This window comes from Lycium barbarum, chromosome 10 (genome assembly GCF_019175385.1).
Source record: "Lycium barbarum isolate Lr01 chromosome 10, ASM1917538v2, whole genome shotgun sequence".
Classification (NCBI taxonomy): Eukaryota; Viridiplantae; Streptophyta; class Magnoliopsida; order Solanales; family Solanaceae; genus Lycium; species Lycium barbarum.
Genome location: NC_083346.1, coordinates 869,808 through 888,842, shown reverse-complemented (window position 1 = coordinate 888,842; position 19,035 = coordinate 869,808). Strand labels below are relative to the sequence as shown.

The window sequence follows — 19,035 nt, the reverse complement described above, 5'->3', positions numbered from 1 at the left end:
GACCATTTTCAATAGATCCCAACCAAAGTGGATACTGAAAAACGGGAAATTTGTACGATTTCCCTCCATACAAATTAGTCTTTAAGTTTTGCCCCTCAATTCGTTGATCTTTAATTTTTGCCCTTCGCTTAAATAGGTGGCCGAAAATACCCTAAGGTTCTGGGTTCGAAACCCAGTAGAGTCAATAATAATAATATTTTCACAAGAACCTATGCCTTTTCGTGCGAAGTTACATAGAATATATGCCGGAGACGACAAACTTTGCCTTGTAAGGAAAACTTTTATTCTGCCGGTTCTGGCGGAATTTGCCTTAAGGTTGCAAAAGTCCTACCTTGTGAAATTATTTTTTTTGACTGAGTGGGGATTCAAATTCAAAATTTCGGGATATTTTTATCCACCCTTTTAAGTGAAAGATAAAAATTAAAGGACACTCCAAAAGAGGACTACCTGCGAAAAAAAAAAATGCTGCAAAAACTCCTTGTCTCCTTTATATTGAATTGGGCCAAAAAATGACCCGACCCATTAAAGAAAGAACCAAATTACAAAGCCCATTTAAAATGTAACCCATCTATTCCAAAATTTTCCAATTGTTGCACAGTTGTAAAATCTCTGGCTTTCTTCCCCCTTTAGCTCCTTCTCTCTTCCCCATTTCTTTCTTTCCTGGATCTTTCAACACAATCTCTCCATAAATCATTCCAAAAAAATCATAATAATCCTTTGATTCTGTGATTTTTTTAACACATTTCTTTTCAAATCACTCATTTATACCCTTTTTTTTTTTTAATTGATCTGCATTATAAACGGTTCTTGATTTGATCACATCTTGAGAGATTGTTAAAAGGGAAAGATCCTTTCATCTTATAAAGAAGTGGGTATGTGTCAAAATTCTTTCTTTTTATCAATATGGTGAAAAGTTTTTTTTTTTTTTTTTGAGGATGTGGAATTAATTGTACTTAGTGTAGTATGTGTCTTTTCTATCTTTAATGAGTAAATGCCAAACAATAATGTCACTTGTTGTATGTGTGGTGCATATATTTTTGTTTCATTTAAATAATGTTGGTACTAAAATATACTGTTCTAGCATGTCAGAAATAATTAAAGAAAACTGTTTACTTTTGCAATGTTGAGTGTTTTCAATGGCCTTGATGAGACAACAGTTAGGATAATTTTAGCAACACATTATGTGTGGTGGCATGATCAACATACTGAGCTGACTTTGTTTACATCACCTCATAAACTTTGTTGTGAAGGTCTTATGTAAGTGCAGCTTGTTATTGAAATTATTTACTCGGCGGGTCCCGGATAGGAAATAGCTTCACATTTTGATGTATGGTCGTTGTGATTAGCGATCCAAGGGTGTGGTTTAGCTGTCAGTAGAATTGGAATTGACCATGTGAGATTAGTTTTTAAATCTTAACAGATGCAAGAAATGTTAGGTGATTTTTACCCATCTGTCTAAGCTTTGGTAGACAGAATTACCCGATACTTGTAACGACGGGGGATTAGTTGAGTTGGGCGCAAGCTAGCCTGGATTAGAAAAAATATTTTCTATGTGAACACCTCATTAACTTGATTTTTGCCTTTTGACTTGCAGGTCACAAGAATGCCCCTCAAATTTATTGCCTTGATTGAGTGAAGTAATAGGAATGCATAGCATTGTAAAATATGCCTACTTTCCCTTAGATCAATTTTCCTTTCTTGGTCAACGTAGTTTTACACGTGGATGGTGACTGTTTCCTATTCATGAATGGGGGTGTATTTTGTAGATGAGGTGTATGCATTTGCCTTGAATTGGAATATTTATACTATCTGCTAGCTATATTTTGGACTAGTACTACTTGCTGAAGGTTGTATTTGCATATTTTATTGACTTGATTAAGATTTATTTGTCTGAATCTAAACAAGTGCAATCAACATCTACAGACCAAGTTTTAATTCTAAATCACTTCCCTTTGGGAGATAAAACTCCTAATTGTCTTTTAGGCTGTTGCCTAATGGGGAATGTTGAGAAGGAGGCCGCAAGGGAGTGATTTTCTTCTTTTTTGAAAATGCATTTTGAAGATATTGCAAAAGTAAAAGCTTCAGTTTTTCCATTAGCAGTTAGCTCTGGTTTATTCATGACCGAAAATGATCCATTTTTTCCATGGATCGCAAGTTTGCTAGATTGGACAGCAGGGGATTTGCCTTCTGGGTTGAGCTCATCGCACGGGGCTTGCCTAGTGCGGGTTATCTCTCCTGTGTGGTTTGTGAGCTATTGCACAGGAGCTGGGTTTACCCTGTGCGCACCCGAAGGGTAGCGGCTGCGGGTTCCCATGTCATTAAAAAAAAAAAAAAGTCAAAACTCTAAATCTTTTTCAGCGTGAGGATTAGAAGACAAACTATAACCCGTTCCTTTAGGTACACCTGTCATGACTAAGTTCTTTTTATGGCTTAAGTCTGGCCTGACAGATATTTCCACTGGTCACATTTTGTAAACATATCAATTCTAAAGGCGAATATTCTTGATTTATTGTGGGTGATGGTTAGACTATATTAACTGTGAAATTTGAGTATTTTGTACCCTTTAGCTTTTGGGCATTGCATATGTTTTTCTGGTGTCATGAGATCCTATGTGTCCTTTATGCTGTTAATATCAATCAGGTGCAGTTTTATCCCTTTCTACTGAATGCCACACATTTATTGATTAGTTGACCTTTTGCATTTCTAGGGAGTAATTTGTTTTGGTGTGACTTGGTCATTTAGATTGAGTTAGTTGACTTTTCGGAGATAACGAAATTGCCTTTCTTATATATGTCACCAACCAGAAATGAATATTCTGCAAGTACAATTTTGACTGGATCCTTTCATTTTTCTTCTAGGTTTGCTCTTAAAAAGTCCGCAACAAGAAGCAGGGGAAGTGGGAGGTGGCAAGGATGGGGCACTAAATGAGCAACAGCTGATTGGTCTTGTATAATTTCCTTTTTCCTTACCTCTTGTAATTAGACTATATCCTATTGAAGAATCTTCTAGAAGAATAACACATTGTTTTATAGGAAAGCAAAGTTTAGACTGGATTCTTTGCTGAAGTTTTAAGTTTCTTTCTTTTTCTTCTTATGCAGATATTCAAAAGCTGTCCGTTTAGAGGAAGTTTTCCCTGCAAGTTTCCCTGAGGGCCTTCTGCCTATTTGTGCTTTAAATTTCTTGTTTTCTGGTGTTTAGCTACAAAATAAGAAAAATGATGTTCTAGCTGCCATTTTACGTACAAAGAAGATGGCGTTTCGTTCCGAGGGAGCACAAACGGAGGATTACCTTTTCAAGATTGTTTTGATTGGTGATTCAGCTGTTGGGAAATCAAATTTGCTTGCTAGATTTGCTCGAGATGAATTCTATCCCAACTCAAAATCGACAATAGGAGTAGAGTTCCAGACCCAAAAGCTGGACATAAATGGGAAGGAGGTCAAAGCACAGATATGGGACACAGCAGGTCAAGAACGGTTTAGGGCCGTAACTTCTGCATATTACAGAGGCGCAGTTGGAGCTCTTCTGGTTTATGATATTAGTAGACGCCAAACTTTTGATAATATTGGTCGATGGCTTAACGAACTTCAGAGTAAGTTATATGACAACATTATTTACTCTTTTGTTTATAATTACAGTCAGACCTCTCTATAACGACATTTCACTATAAACTGTGGAACCTATCTTTCATATGATGTTATACTATCTGTTCTTTGTAGCAACATTTTGCTATAGCAGCCAAAAAATATTGGAACAAACAACGTTGTTATAGAGAAGTTTGACTCTAGTTTGAGTTGCGTACTCTACAATTAAAAATTGATAAACACCAAAAGTAAATAATGTTGCACTACAGCTCAATAAAGGGAGTCTCTATTGCTATAAAAGAAAATGTATAAGGTCAGTTAAGTGATTGAGCTGATGTATTCGTCTATTTATCAACCATGTGGTTAAAGTTGTATCAAGTTATGTTTTGATGTTGTGCTCATGAGCGACTAATAGTAAAATGATTAGATTGTCTTCCCGAGTGTTTAGTCTTCTTGATGTACTCGTCCCTTCGAAGCAAAAATGCAGCTTTATAAAGTCATACCTCTATATAACAAGACAACCATCCTCTATAACAACATTTCACTGTAACAATCATGTTTTATGTGGAACCGATCTTTCATTTTATGTTATATTATACGTTCTCTATAACAACATTTTGCTATAACAACCAAAATATACCGGGACAAACGACGTTGTTATGGAGAGGTTTGACTGTTATCCTTATTTCATCAGCATCATAGATTATTGATCCTTATTTGAGTTATTTCCATTGCGATATGTTGTGCATTTTCTATATTGCTCATCTTATAGTGCTTAGCTCCTTTACTTGTATGGACAGCTCATTCTGATATGAACGTGGTTACAATACTCGTTGGCAATAAATCTGATCTGAAAGATGCGAGGGAGGTTACAACAGCAGAAGGCAAATCCTTAGCGGAGGCACAAGGTCTATTCTTTATAGAAACATCAGCTTTGGATTCTTCGAATGTAGCTGTAGCTTTTCAAACAGTTGTTAAAGAGATCTATAATATCTTGAGCCGGAAGGTCATTCAATCGCAAGAACTCCAAAAAAAGGATTCCGGGCGACTGGCAAATGGAAAAACCGTGGTTTTGCAGGCAGACGAAAACCAAGAAGCAGAGGCACAAGCGAAGCAAGGCGGATGCTCTTGTTAACATCTCTTTTCCTGCCCTGTTGTAATTTAATATCTATTGTTGCTTTTTGAAATATTATGGGGGGAAACAAAGAAGTTAGATTTCATTCTGTGCTATGGGAAAGCAAACTTCCATTAGAAAAAAAATGTAAATTATCCAAAGTGGAGAAGAACCTTTTTTTGATGGTTTGTTTTTGAGCTGTCAGTTTTCACTGGTACAGCTTCTTCTCTTTTGTGCTTTCAAATTTGTGCTGCTTCTCTAATTTGATGTGCTAAATCTATATAATGAGTATTGGGTGGATAAACTCGTGAATGCTCCGTTTACTATTCTTTTATACTTTCTTCTTTTCACCTTGCGACCTTTTATACTTTCTTCTTTTCACCTTGCGATGGATCAGCGAAGCCTGAGCTGGTGCGGAGAAGGAAAGGCTAAACACTTCGGCCTAATGGGAATGAGCAACGACGGAATGAGAAGATGAGGTGACATGTACAACCTCATTTTGAAAGAATGGTCGGAGTGTTTGGGTGGAATGTGTAGGGTTTATTTACAACCATTCGACTGCAACTTCACTCTTGTTTTACAGCCAATTTTAGAATGTGAAATATCTAAAGAATTATGGATCATTTACTAATCTAAGAACTAGTAGTGTTATATCCAAGGAAGACCAACTTTTTCTATTATTGTCAAGCAATTCTTTCAGGATTAAACTTCAAACCTCTCCTTAAAAAGGAAAAAAAAAGAAGAAAGTTCTGATCCTTATTCTGATGTTGAAACTTAGCAAGATGGTATCTATTTTCATTCCAAAGGAAGTGCCAAATGGAGCAATATATGTCAAGCATTCATGAATTTCCCTGTCATTTGTCAACTGATTTGATTTGCCAGCCCACCTTATGGTCCTATAATATTCTTTAATTTGATAGCATCCACTATCATTTTTTTTGTTTCTTCATCGCTATTCGGTATCCGTTTTGGAGTTCAGATTAATTTGAATTCTAGACGTGTAAGGCCCATTGAAGGGGAAAACGCTCCTATTAAGATTTTTTTTTTCATATTTAGGGTTCAAAATTCAGACCTCTGTATAATAAGAGAAGAATCTTATCCATCCAACCATACTATTTTGTGGTTGATAGCACCCACTATGATTTTAAGTCTTTAGAGGAACTAATATTAAAGCCCTTTAGAGTATTCATTTATTTTCTTTTTTCCCCAAACTAATTGTTATGTCATAGTATTTGAGAGTTGAAAAAATTGACTTGTTTGTTAAAATAATCCCTAGTAACCAAACACATGATAAAATAATCCACAAGTTATTCCCAGATTACTTAGGGATGTTAGGGCTCATAACTCTTTTCATTACTTTTGCTTATATTCTCAATAAATGATGAATTGTTGTCTAAAATAAATGTAAAAATGTTAGTCATTTTGATCCTCATAAACCAAATCTTATCATTCTTACAGTATGGAGTGAGGCACATATATTTTCTACTTTTCTTTCTTCCATTTTTTTTGGTAGCACATAAACGTATATAATTATAATTACTCATTACATCCTAAAATGATTGTTATTTTCACTTCTCCAAAGTTCAATCAAATCATCATTGACTAAAATTTTCAACATATTCTTTCATGATTTCTTAATATGAAAAAAGAAATATAAAAATTAGTATCTTTTGTGCTTTTTTGTGATTTAAAAGTATATTTGAATGATAGAAAAGGAAATAATGAAAAAAAAGAGCTAGGTGTAAATGGAGCCAGGGAACAAGGATAAGAATATATACTTGGCCCCACATTTGAGGAATTTCTAAACTTTATTTTGCCTTTACAAAATTGACACAAAAAACAAACATAAAATAAGAAAAAAGAAAAAACCATGGCATACACAACCACAAGTTGTCCATTACGTACTGTCTATTGCTTATTAATTATTATATACTATAAATTCGGTGGTGGTCCAGTCAGTCATGGGCCCATGGACCGCTGACCAAATATAATATTTCTTGTGGCCCACTCTTTATCCACATATCTTTATGGGTCTCACCAGTTTTTTTTGTTTCCTTTTTTCCCTCAAAAAATATTGGAGTCTCTTATCCTTAGATTTTTATTACTATCTTGTGTTCCTTGTACTTTTTGCAAAATGCATTATCTTGCTTTCCATAGTATCTTGCCACAGTTGCTTCACTTCCGTTATTTCCTTTTCTAACTCGCTTTGATATGTTTTATTTTGAGCTGAGGGTCTATCGGAAACAACCTCTCTCCCTCTCAAGGTAGGGACAAGGTCTAGGTACACGCTACTCTCCGCAGACCCAACTTGTGAGACTACACTAGTATGTTGTTGTTGTAAAATTTTTGCACGTCTACTCATTTGTCTACACTTTGAAGTTTCATATGGCTCTTTAGGTATTTCAGCATGTAGTTCAAGAGAAAATGGTTCAACTTTAGCTATATATGATTGAACTTCTACAACATGAAACTTCAGACGCCACATGTCTGAAATTGTTTCGAAGTGGGTAGACTTACAAAATTTTATGTACTACAAATATGACTTAAATGGTGGTTCAAAATCGGGCGGCCTTTTTGCCCTTTTAAGAGAAAAGTGTAATTCATGTACTATATGAGATTATTTATTTTTATCCTCCGCTATATTATGAATTCATTCATATCGTTCTTGTTAGCAAATGATCTGATATCTGCCTTTAACATTAATAAGTTTCGACATGAAATGATGATCTCCGCGTATCAAAATATTTCTAGGGGAAAAAAAAAGAATCTAAATTATCCTCTACTTTCAATATGGTTTAAAATTACCCTAACATTTTACTTTAGTTTGGACTCCGCCAGGATCAATGTTAAAAGTGAGATATTTTCTTAACGACGGAGGTAGGAGTTAACTCAACGGATAATATTAGGATAAAGTTGCTCAATTTAGTATTAAATACATGTGTAAGATTAAACTCAAAGGTTACCTACCTCATTTTGATTTTTGCAAATGGGGAAAATTTACGTCACCATGTAACAAATGTCCTAGTAAAGTCAAATTAAGCAGAGGAAAAAAAAGAAGTCAAATTAAGCAGAAATATTATTAAAATGAAGTCAGAATTGTGTTTGGTTATAGTTTTTGCAAAGAATATTTGGTTGTTTGAATGTATTGAAAGTGAAAACAAGGTTTTTGAAGTTTTTCAAAATTTCAAATGATTTTTCATGGCCAAATGTTGATTTCCAAATAAAGTGAAAATGTTTTCAGGAAAAAAGTGAAAAAATTTCATGGCCAAACGGAACCTCAGTTAAATCACTCTTGTTTTTTCTTTTAGTAAAATTTTTTCCATATATTTTGATACTGTATCTGCGCCTCACTAATTCTTTTAATTGATTTTGACATTCAAACTTGTGAAGTTTTACGACTTACCCTGAAATGTAATCAATATATTTTGGAAATAAAACTTATTCGACAATATCTCCACTCAACAACAACAACATACTCAGTGTAATTCCACAAGTGCAGTTTGGGGAGGGTAAGATGTACGCAGACCTTGGGGTAGAGAGGTTGTTTTCAATAGACCCTTGCCTCAAAAGATACACAGTCAATGTCGGATTGTAAGAGAAATAAGACAGCAACATATCAAGATACAGAACAAATGGAGCAACACGTAGTAATACACACATAAGGATAATGATCCACGCGATACCAAAATGACACTACTTCGAAAAGGAGAGAAAGGATGGAAAGGCTAGCCCCCTACCTCTCTCACACACATCGCGACGAAACTCAACTACCCACTAATCTTCTATCCTAATCCTCGACAATATCTCTACTCAACGTTAAAAATTTCTAGTATTACCACAAGGTTGTGGTGAAGTTGTAAGTATTCCTTCATCCTTAATCAGAGGTTCCGGGAGGTCAAATAATCTAGTATTATTACCTAAATTTCAATAAATTGAAGCTCGATATTGCCTACAAATTGCTCTAATCAATCGTCGGAGTTCATTAGGAGAATTAAAGTAGGAAAAGATTATGCATTTTTCCACCAGTGGACACTCATTATACCAACTTTTTCTTAAACTCTTTTTTATACTACAAAAATTAGAAACTTACGAGTAGTTTGAATCATTTGGCTAGTTAGATAGAGACTATAGTAATATAAAGTTATTATGCAGGAAATAATAACGTAGATATATTTATATCGTGAACCTTAAAACAAGAATTGTCATACAATGAATAAACACACGAGGGATGATTATGTGTGAATTGTCTGCTTTAAAGATATTTCTATCTTCAGATACTCTAACTAGACGTGTGTACAAAGAAAACCGACAAACCAAACCAAACCCAACAATTATGTACTTGTTCTCTCTAAATTGTGTAAAGAAAAGAAGACTTAAATCAGAGAACTGCCAAAAATGTGAACAATTAACTTTACAAAATCACCAGAATAAAGCTAAGATCATCAGAGAGATAATTCTAAAAATATCATTTTAGAAGGATAGCAAGCATTTCTTACACAAGTTTTCTACACTAAATAAGCTGAAAAGTTCATAGAAATTGACATAAACAAATTTCAACAACAGCCAGCAAGTTTACTGGAGCATTACAGTTTGAAAAAAAAGAAAAGAATAAAGAAGAAAAGAATCCGATGAAGGAACGAACAATCAGCATTTACGTCTCATTGTTTTCATCAGATAATGCAATGGTACAATTATCTCGTACTAAAGAATCTACGTTCAAAATTCTATACTAAAGAATCTACGTTCAAACCTTACACGAGAAGTCCCTTTCCTCTGTAAACATCGATTGGGAGAAGTTCTTTCTATAGCAAGTACTGAATTAGCTCTAAGTGAAATGTACCTCTAGACTGAAGTATTTCTTCAAAGAGAATACACATACGTAATCCACATCCACGACTTTGGCTCAAAGCTGTATTTTCCACCTATATTAAGCATTTTTATACCCAAACTTCCATACGATAAATATCTTCCTAGGCAGCAATTCCTGAAACACAAATCAAGAGCATATGTAAGTAACTGTGTCTGTGATGCAAATGAAATATATCAGTCGATGCATACATATAAGCATAGCAAGAAACGAAATCATCGTTGTGTGTGCTTTGGTTCTAGCTTAGCTCATAGTGTCTCATTCACTGGCCACAAAATTGCAGCCCACAAACGGTTAAGAACATGTTTTTTGGGTTTCACACCCCCGACCCCTCTTTTTTCTTTTCAGACATAGGTGTAAAGGTGAAGTCAAACGGAAGGTGATGATTATAGCTTAAGGGGTCGTTTGGTTGTTGGTTAGAGTTATGCAGCTATTAGTAATAATGTAGCGTTTAGTTATTCCATTTTATACCCTGCATAAAATAATATATAAATTCACACATAACTGATACATGTTTTACTTATGCAGGATTGTAAGCTGGTAACCAAACACCATACTTGGTGTGCTGAATTCTATACGTAGCAGCTAAAATGCTACCAAACATTATACTACTAGTTATGCTGGTTTTAACACATGAATATTTACTTCCTAACCAAACGACCCCTTAAGAGCACAAAAAGCAAGAGCACAAAAAGCAATAGAAGCAATGATGTGCGTGTAAGTTTGTGGAAGACCAGATTAGTGCACGCATTAAGAAGACATAACGACAATTAACTAAAAGTGACAAAGAAACGGAGTTTCTTTACCTTTATTTGATCTATTTGCAACACTATAACCACCAACATAACCGAGTGAGTCTGCATTCCCGAGTCCATAACCAAAGGAAGCAGAGCCATCTAGTCCTGGGGATGTTGAACGCCAGGCTGTGTCCTCATAAAGCGAAGCACCTACAGTACCATACAAGTTCCCAAAAGCTCCAGCAGCAGATGTATTGGCAGCATTGCTTCCCGAGTTTCGTCCATACCCGGGCCCACCTGTTTCGCCGTTGTTAGTGATGTTCCCACCGCCAAAAGATCCGTTTCCTCCACCTTGACCCGAAATTGAAGAGGAACCCCAAATTGTTCCGAGACCCCCCAAAGTTCCATATCCCGCAACCCCACTTCCAGAGCCACCAAAATCATTAGAGTTAGCAGTATTTGTTCCATAATTAAGACTCTCATTGTCCCACAGGTTCCATCCATTCAACATTGAACTGCTTCCAATCCTTCCTGGGGCAAATCCGACAGGACCGTTGAACCTGTTTGAATTCCCATTGTAGAAGGAACTGAATCCGCCACGTGCGTAATTAGAACCAAAAGTTCCATTTCCACCGTAGTTTGGGTTCAATGTGGAGTCTATGCCTGTTGGCACGTTGAAGTCAGCAGAATTAAAGGAAGAATATCCATTCCGACCAGCAGTAAGTGGACTGTATCTACCTTCCATTCTCACACCATAATTTCCAAGCGAGCTTGGATTAACGTAACCTTGAGTGTATGCATTGAGCAAATTGTTAACCCTGTTCAAACCATAGTTCTGTCCGTTAAACGGGCTTCGGGCTGGACTAGGTGATAGCTCTTTGGGTACTGCACGCTTAACCTCAACCATTTTACCGTTAAGCTCATGAAATGTTTTGTATAGAACTTTATCGACTGCCTCCTCCGAGTCATAGGTGATGAATCCAAAGCCTCTAGGCCTTTGTGTGTTGTGATCATACATCACCACAACATCGGTGATCATCCCGAATTGATCAAAGTAATTCTTGAAGTCACTCTCGGTGACTGAGGACGCCAAACCTCCGACAAAAATCTTTTTAGTGCGAGCAGGACCTGGAGAGCCCTGCATACTTCCGTTGTTTCTGGTAATGTGTTGATCGTCTCTCGGAACAGCCTTCTTTGCCTCTACCTGGAGATCACAAAGGGAAATAGTAAAAATGTATACATTCTTTTCCAGTAACAATTAACAACTTATTGGAATTCCTTAAGCAGAAGCTCATTCTTATAACACGGTTCCACTAACTCACTACAGATACAAGTTTGCTGGTAATTCATGATTAAGAAATTCCAGAAGAAATGAAAAAGGCCAATAGCTTAAATCCTACTCCCTCAGTTTCAATTTGGTTGTCTTACTTTCCTTTTTAGTCTGTTTTAGGAAGAATGATTCCTTCCTAATTTGGCAACTATGTAATTTCAAAATCTCAAATGGCATGTTTAAGAGCACAAGATCCAAAAGTCTTCTTTACTTTCTTACACGCCGTACCCAGTCAAACTAGGACAAACAAATTGAAACGGAAGAAGTACTAACTAAATCTGCTTGCTTCCATTAACGGCGCCTCTTGTCTACATCTTCATGTACTATTATGAAGACCAAATTACTTCCATCATTTAGTTTCATGCAACATTTGATAGTTTGAGCTGTCGATTCAGTACAGCTCATCTCAATCTAGTCAACTTAACCGGCTAAATTCTGCGACAACTAGATCACTTGCTATTACCTTCAATTAATACATATAGCGTCAATCACATTTGCAGTGGTAATACTATACACTTATCAGATTGAATCATCAATTTCTTCATTGACAGTGCTGATATGTCATTGTTCATGAACTATTAACAGTTTGCAAATAACAATAATCATAATCATCAAAAAATATCACAGGGAAAATTTGAAATTTTTAGACTAAATTCTAGTAGCATAACCATTCTTTTCTGACAAAACATCGTTCTTGGACTATATCGAAACAAACTTTGAACCGTAAAGTTTCATTAACGATAAGTCCAAATGATATATTTGGCACGTGTTACTTACAGTTCTACCATCAATCATGTGTTTTTCCTTGACAACTCTTTCAGCAACAGAAGGGTCTGCAAAAACGACAAAACCAAAACCACGAGCACGGCCAGTGATCCGATCTTTCATGATCACGGCTTCAACCACATCACCAAAAGCTTGGAAATATTCTTTCAGACGATCTTCATTGGTGTCCCAAGAAATTCCACCAACAAACAATTTACCAGGCTCCATTTCCATTCTACACATCAAAAGGTACCACCAAACATAATCAAGAATAGATCTTCAAACCGAAATTCGGATCACTAACTTCACCAAGTAAAAAAGAATAACAAAGGATCTCAACAAACTCATAAATTTGGATAATTCAAAACAGTGTGCATAAACTTCAAGTTCCACTATTCTAACAACCTTAACAATCAAGAATCCATAACCCCATCAATACAACAATTCAATATGAAACATCAAAATGCAGATTAAGTAAAACAAAAAAGAGAATTGCATCTACACAATAGATTGCAATAATCATATTAATCAGCTATTCAACAAAAGATCATCTGATCTTTCAACAGATCAAAGATCAACATACCCAAAAACCATAATTCTCCACAAAATAGAAAGCAATAAAGATCAAAACTTTATAACATAAAAACATGAACAATAAACCAAGAATCAACATACCCACAATCCAAAATTCTCTACAAAGCAATAAAGATCAAAACTTTTTAACATAAAACATACAGTATAGACCAAAAATCAACATACCCCCAAGCCAAAATCCATCAAAAAAGCCAAAAAGATTAAAACTTTAAACATAAAACAATGAATAAACAGATCAAAGATTGAATATTTACCAATAGATTAAGGCCAAGAAGAGAAATTGGTGTAATTCAAGATTGATTAGAGAGGCATATATAGAAAGAGGGGCTTAAAATGCCCTCTCTTTTTCCTCTCTAAACTTTCTAAATTTAACCAAAACACAAAAATGGAGTTTTTATTTTTATCAAAAAGAGAGAGAGAGAGAGAGAGAGAGAGAGAGAGAAAGAAGAGAAGGAGAAGAAAAAGGCAAGAGAGAAAAGAGAGTGTGGTGTAAGAAAGATTGATTTACATCTGAAATGGCTAACACTGTCTATTTATATATAATAGAAAATTTAAAATAAAAAAAAACATGTATATTTTTGTTGTATATTTGTGTATATCATTAGTATAATATTGTGAGAGAGAGCGCTCTTTGGCTATCCTCTCTCTCTTGTGTGTGAGAGAAAATGTAGCAGCTGAGAGGAGACAATGGAAGATGATGACTTTTACATTGTTTTATATAAATAGATTTTTGAATTTAAAACTGTTTAAATAACTGGACAGCAAATATTTATATTACCTTGGTAATTTACTTTACTTCTTGTAAGTTTTCTATTTTGATATTTAGTCCACTGATTGTCAATATTTCAGACAATTGTCTTACTTTTTTCTTTTTTCTATTTTTTTTCCTTCATATTTTTACCTCGGTTTTCTAATTTCATCAGTTAGGAAGGAAATAAGCTACATTTTTCAACTCTATTTTCAAAGCTCGAACCCGAATTCTCTGGTTAATGATGAAAGAATGTAAATCGTCCCACCACATCTGACATCTCCTTGTGGTGCATTCTCACAATTACGTTTTACTCTTTTGTCGTTTACCCCATCAGAAATAATTATTACCTACTACACTTAGATATTATCGACAGGTATCAAAATTCAAAATAATCTTAAATGTTTTTAGCTCGCCATTCAAGTTCTTATTGAAAATTATAGACTTACCATATCTAAACGAGATTATAATATATAAGAAATTACGAATCATATTTTCTTTGAAGATATTGGAATAGGATAATGTGTCCTTATTCACACAAAGCAACACAAATTTTCTTGTTAAATATAGTAGTTTATCTAATATAATGCTATTATTTTCAAAAAGCTTAGGAGAAAAGAGGGTTATAAGCATTATCAATTATTTTACCAACTAATTATTCATGTGCTATGTTAAGCTTGTATTGTTATTCTCCATATTTTCTTTTACAACAATATAATTCTAAAAGACTCCAAATATAACATATTTCCTATGTAAAAGGATAAAACTTACGCATTTCAATTTATTGAAGGTTTTGATACACCTAATTAGATATCATGACGATTAAAATTAGAATTTACCAATAACCGGTGGATTAAAAGTGCTATTGTATTTAACATATGTTATGTAGTATCTTGAAAGTCTTATCCACACACAGTATTATAATACCGTTTGCTTAAGAACCACAGGATACTAGCTTCTAAATTAGACAGAAATTGCTTCTTTAACAATTAATTGTTCACAAGAGTTACGTAAATTGTAGAAAGGCCAAAATACAAAATACATAAATAATTAATCTTCATCAATTAAAGTGAGAATACATATCATTTTATAAACTAGCTACATAATTTTTTTTTCATTTTTTTTCCAAGTTACGTGCCCCTATCAACAAGATGAATTAATTAATCTCAAAAACTAATTACTTAAGAATATTAGATTTATACCAAGCTTCAATCATCCCTTCATGTGGTGGAAAGGCATGAACCGCAACCCAAAAACATGGACTAAGTCACATGCTACGTCAAAACTTTTTAAAATACACACATATATATTTTTGGTTAAATATGTTAGAATAATATAATACAAAAGGAAAAAAAAAAAAAAAGAAAGGAAGAAATCACTTTTGTTCCTTCAGTTATTGTAAAAACTGATTTCTTGAGATATTTGCTTAGCACATTAAATCTTTAATTAATTAATTAATTCACTTTTATTCCTTATGTTTGCTACTTTCATTCCGAATTATTAATTGATACACTACTTAATTATATATGTCTAATGTTAAGGTTGTATTATTATCCAATGTTTGAGAAAAATATGATTCTAAAAATAGTCTAAATATAACATATTTTTTTACATAAAAGGATAAAAACATATTTTTTGTTAATTGAATGTTAATGTAATAATTAACTCAGATGTCACTAGGACCAAATTGGAAGTTAACAATAATTGAGACATTAAAGATTAAAAAAATAGAAGAAGTTGTAAATATATAGGGCAAAAGCAATAATCTTTAAAGATGAAATGGCTTTTCAACTGCGTTTCGAATAAGATAAGAATTTTAGTTTTTTTAAAATCAAGCCTCACTTATTTATCTCAACTTTTTGAATAAAAAAATGAGAAGAAAGTGGGAAATGTGTGTTGGACAGATTGGATTCCTTGTTTGTCTATTCATCTAAAAAAGGAATAAAAACAGGTAGACTTTCAAAAAAGAGGAAGAGAGGGAAAGGCTACTAATACGTTTTTCCCCAAAGCAAGTTCGCCAGATTTAATCAAAATACAGAAAAGAATATCATAGTTTTATACTAATTTAATATACGTATACACATGGATTAGGCAAACAAATCGAAGGGATTAATGAAGAAACGGAATTTTGTTTATATTTCTAAGAAAACTCAAAATGACAACTAATTTACAGTAACTTACGTACCAACCGTCCCTTCATTCCTAGTGGCAACTTTTTTGTCAAATTGTTTTTCTGAGTACTGATAAGATTTTCTAATCTAACAAGTCAACAGCTATTTTAGATGATTGCTTGAGATTATCAAAGATTGTGTTAGAGTAGTAAGTTGTATGCGGTAAAAATCGGATATGAGTCAAACCGGAGGAACGAGGAACCGGAGGTGGAAGAGGGCGAGAGCATACACGAGGATTTCAGTTCCGTACCGGAGGTACGCTTGGACCGGGGCTAAGCAGAGGTGTTATTTGGTTCGGTTTCTTTGTTACCAGACCAGTCGAGGCCGTTAGTTCGATTGTCCGTGGCAGTAATTGGTCCGGTAAAGTCGTTGCGCGTGAACCGTGCTTCGATAGCATCCTGACATGGTCAACCACCAACCATGCGTGTATCAGATCGTACGACCAACCTAATCCCACCAAATTTGCTTAGAGTTGTCCTTATTATTATTATTCTAATCATTTGTATGGGAAGAGGCCCATAGAGGCATCACTATAAATAGAGCTAATTCCCTTCCTTTAAGGGGTTGGCTCCTCTATTTTTGATAAGAACATTTTGTAATAGAAAAGTCCATATTTACGATCTCTCTCTAAATATCTGATTCGGCCGTGTTCATTTGTTTCCATTTTATTGTGCGTCCTCCATCAAGTGTCCCACATTGCTTATAAACGTTTACATTCATAGCAAGTTGTCATCATTAGCCGTTTTATTGCAGAACTCTCATACACATATTTTTCTACCTAACGCACATCAAGATCCAAGCACATATCTTATATCTACTTACAAATTTAATTGATTATCCGAATTCGGGGTAAACATAAGTAACTTTAATTCTTTAACATAAGGTTTTAGGTCCTAGATCTGGAAATATAATCGTTTGTGATAGCAAAAGAGCAATTATTTTACGTCCTAAAAAGCAATTATTTCAATAATTTTTAGATATATCATATATGAAGTATCAAAATTAATTTAAATGAATAAATATGATGTAAAAATTCATAAAGTCAATTCCTACTTTTTGAAACTTTGACAGTGATTATCACTGTTGCTCTTATTGATACAAAGGCAAGTAAAGTTGCTAGGTAGTTATTGAAAAAAAAAGACAAAATACTCTAGAGAAAAGAAGAATTACTAGAAGCAACATTTGGAGGATTAAAGATGGTTAAATTTAAAAGTTATGTAAATAGCTTTCTCCCTTCTCTTAAATTAAAAAAATTGAGATGTTGTCAAAGGAAAACATTCTGGTATTCGGTGTTTATTTTTTTGTTCTCCTTAATTTTATATCATATGCAGTGGGACATACTATAAAAAGTCAGTTGCCTAGTGCAAATTGGTCCTCCCGACAGTCTACTTGGGACATGTAAATATGCAATATATTTATTTAAGATTGTGATGGAGCGGTATATATTTTTTATTTTTAACTAAAAATTTAGATACGAAAATCGTCTTCGATAGAAAACTTCTAGTTCTATAGTAAATTTCAATTAGCTATAACAAGCAGGAAAAAAATGTACAGTAATTTCTAGAAAATATCTTGAAACGTTCTAGTAGTAAATTTCAATTAGCTATAACAAGCAGGAAAAAAATGTACAGTAATTTCTAGAAAATATCTTGAAACGTTCTAGTAGTAAATTTCAATGGTGACCAAGAAATGTACCGCAATTTACGCACTCTGTTTTTTTCTTTCCTTTTATAGGGGGGTAGAAAAATTAATTATTGTTGTGCCCAAGAAAGAATTTTGGATGTTGCCTTTATATTCTCCTTTTGCTTTTCTTTTTTCTTTGTCAGCTTAGTCAAATTTCATGGATATTAGAACTGATGTTTTAGTTCATTTATTTTTGAAGCGTTCTTTTATAGTTGAACTAAACGTATTTGTGCTTTAATACCTTCGATTAACTTGGAAATACTTTCAAAGATATCTTCATTAAAATATTATTACTATAGTATGTTTTTTTGTCCTTAGTTAAATAGTTGGTTTAATTATTCTTCTTATATGCTTATAATCATCATTTCGATGTGCAAAAGTGAATTTAAGATAATTTTTCAACAACTGAACTGAACTTATTGTTCTTTAATCGAACTACATATATAGTATACTTACGCAAAAAAAAAAAAAATGTATCTATATTAAAAAAGATCATACTCAATTTAGAACGGATTGATCGATACACACGGTTGAGGATTCATCTATTTATCTTGGCGAGTGTTATTTTTAGACAAGTATGAGATTAAAAAGTACTATGGTAAAATGATAAGTACTTATCAATCCATAATCAGCGATCTCGAATTCAAGCAGTGAAAATGAAGTGATCTTCAGCAAAGAGCATCTTACCTCTCAAAATAGAAGCTTTCAAGGCAAATCCAGATTAGCGAGCTTCAAAACGAATACCAAATTGAGAATGAAAACAAACAAAACAAAAAAAGAAAAAAAAGGGTTACCATCTTTAATTGTTTGATAAACTGGAGTTTGAGTTCGGTTTTGCCAACTGTTGGTCAATGCATATAATGGATAGGCTTTTGGACACAATTATATTACTGAATGAATGATTATATCACATGCAAAAGCTAATTATATCACTACAAACATTTCATAAAATCATTTGGGCTTCCACAAGCCGCCTTGGGAATTTAAAATTAAACTCATAGTCTCATTTAGATCTCTGTTCTGTTTTTGGTAACTAAATTATTCATATCATCGATAATAACATAAATAAAAATTTATCCGTACACGATACTTAATTTATCATGATTAAGTAATTTAATAAGATACAAATATATATCTATAATCATAATTAAGTGAAAAAGGTCTATGCGCAAAGCATATATCATGCACCTAGTAATTTGTTGTAAACATCGGATCAGATGCAATTAAGTCTATAACAATAATACATCTAATTTTAGTGCTATTTAATTATGACATAATACATAACTATAACAATAATACATCTAATTTTAGTGCTATTTAATTATGACATAATACATAACTATAACAATAATACATCTAATTTTAGTGCTATTTAATTTTGACATAATACATAAACAAACCCTCAAACTTGGCCTCTATGCCTTCCAACTTTGACTGTGCACAAG

At 33.7% G+C, this 19,035-nt stretch overlaps 2 protein-coding genes across 4 annotated transcripts; one reads left to right on the top strand and one right to left on the bottom strand.

The window, feature by feature from the left end:
• The first annotated feature begins 582 nt into the window (after positions 1 to 582).
• Positions 583 to 4,999, top strand: LOC132614202 (ras-related protein RABA5a-like). 3 transcript variants are annotated; one of them, XM_060328601.1, is made up of 5 exons: positions 583 to 872; positions 1,595 to 1,658; positions 2,859 to 2,947; positions 3,099 to 3,589; positions 4,382 to 4,999. In XM_060328601.1, exons 4-5 carry the CDS (start codon positions 3,250 to 3,252, stop codon positions 4,714 to 4,716), a joined length of 675 nt encoding a protein of 224 aa, XP_060184584.1. In that variant the 5' UTR covers positions 583 to 872; positions 1,595 to 1,658; positions 2,859 to 2,947; positions 3,099 to 3,249; the 3' UTR covers positions 4,717 to 4,999. The 3 variants fall into 3 exon arrangements, with proteins under 3 accessions (XP_060184584.1, XP_060184583.1, XP_060184585.1); XM_060328600.1 differs by lacking the exon at positions 1,595 to 1,658; XM_060328602.1 differs by lacking the exons at positions 583 to 872; positions 1,595 to 1,658 and adding an exon at positions 1,702 to 1,771.
• A 4,197-nt stretch (positions 5,000 to 9,196) lies between these two features.
• Positions 9,197 to 13,640, bottom strand: LOC132613630 (heterogeneous nuclear ribonucleoprotein 1-like). The gene is made up of 4 exons (XM_060327736.1): positions 13,243 to 13,640; positions 12,407 to 12,629; positions 10,369 to 11,503; positions 9,197 to 9,679 (listed from the first exon to the last, which is right to left on the bottom strand). Exons 2-4 carry the CDS (start codon positions 12,626 to 12,628, stop codon positions 9,666 to 9,668), a joined length of 1,371 nt encoding a protein of 456 aa, XP_060183719.1. The 5' UTR covers position 12,629; positions 13,243 to 13,640; the 3' UTR covers positions 9,197 to 9,665.
• Positions 13,641 to 19,035: the final 5,395 nt, after the last annotated feature.

Bases quoted from the DNA above. Each gene is read 5' to 3' on its own strand.
- LOC132614202 (XM_060328600.1), top strand. From the start codon at position 3,250: ATGGCGTTTCGTTCCGAGGGAGCACAAACGGAGGATTACCTTTTCAAG. The intron at 3,590-4,381 runs GTAAGTTATATG...TTGTATGGACAG, and splicing joins ATGGCTTAACGAACTTCAGA to CTCATTCTGATATGAACGTG.
- LOC132613630 (XM_060327736.1), bottom strand. From the start codon at position 12,628: ATGGAAATGGAGCCTGGTAAATTGTTTGTTGGTGGAATTTCTTGGGAC. The intron at 11,504-12,406 runs GTAAGTAACACG...TGTGATCTCCAG, and splicing joins ACATGATTGATGGTAGAACT to GTAGAGGCAAAGAAGGCTGT.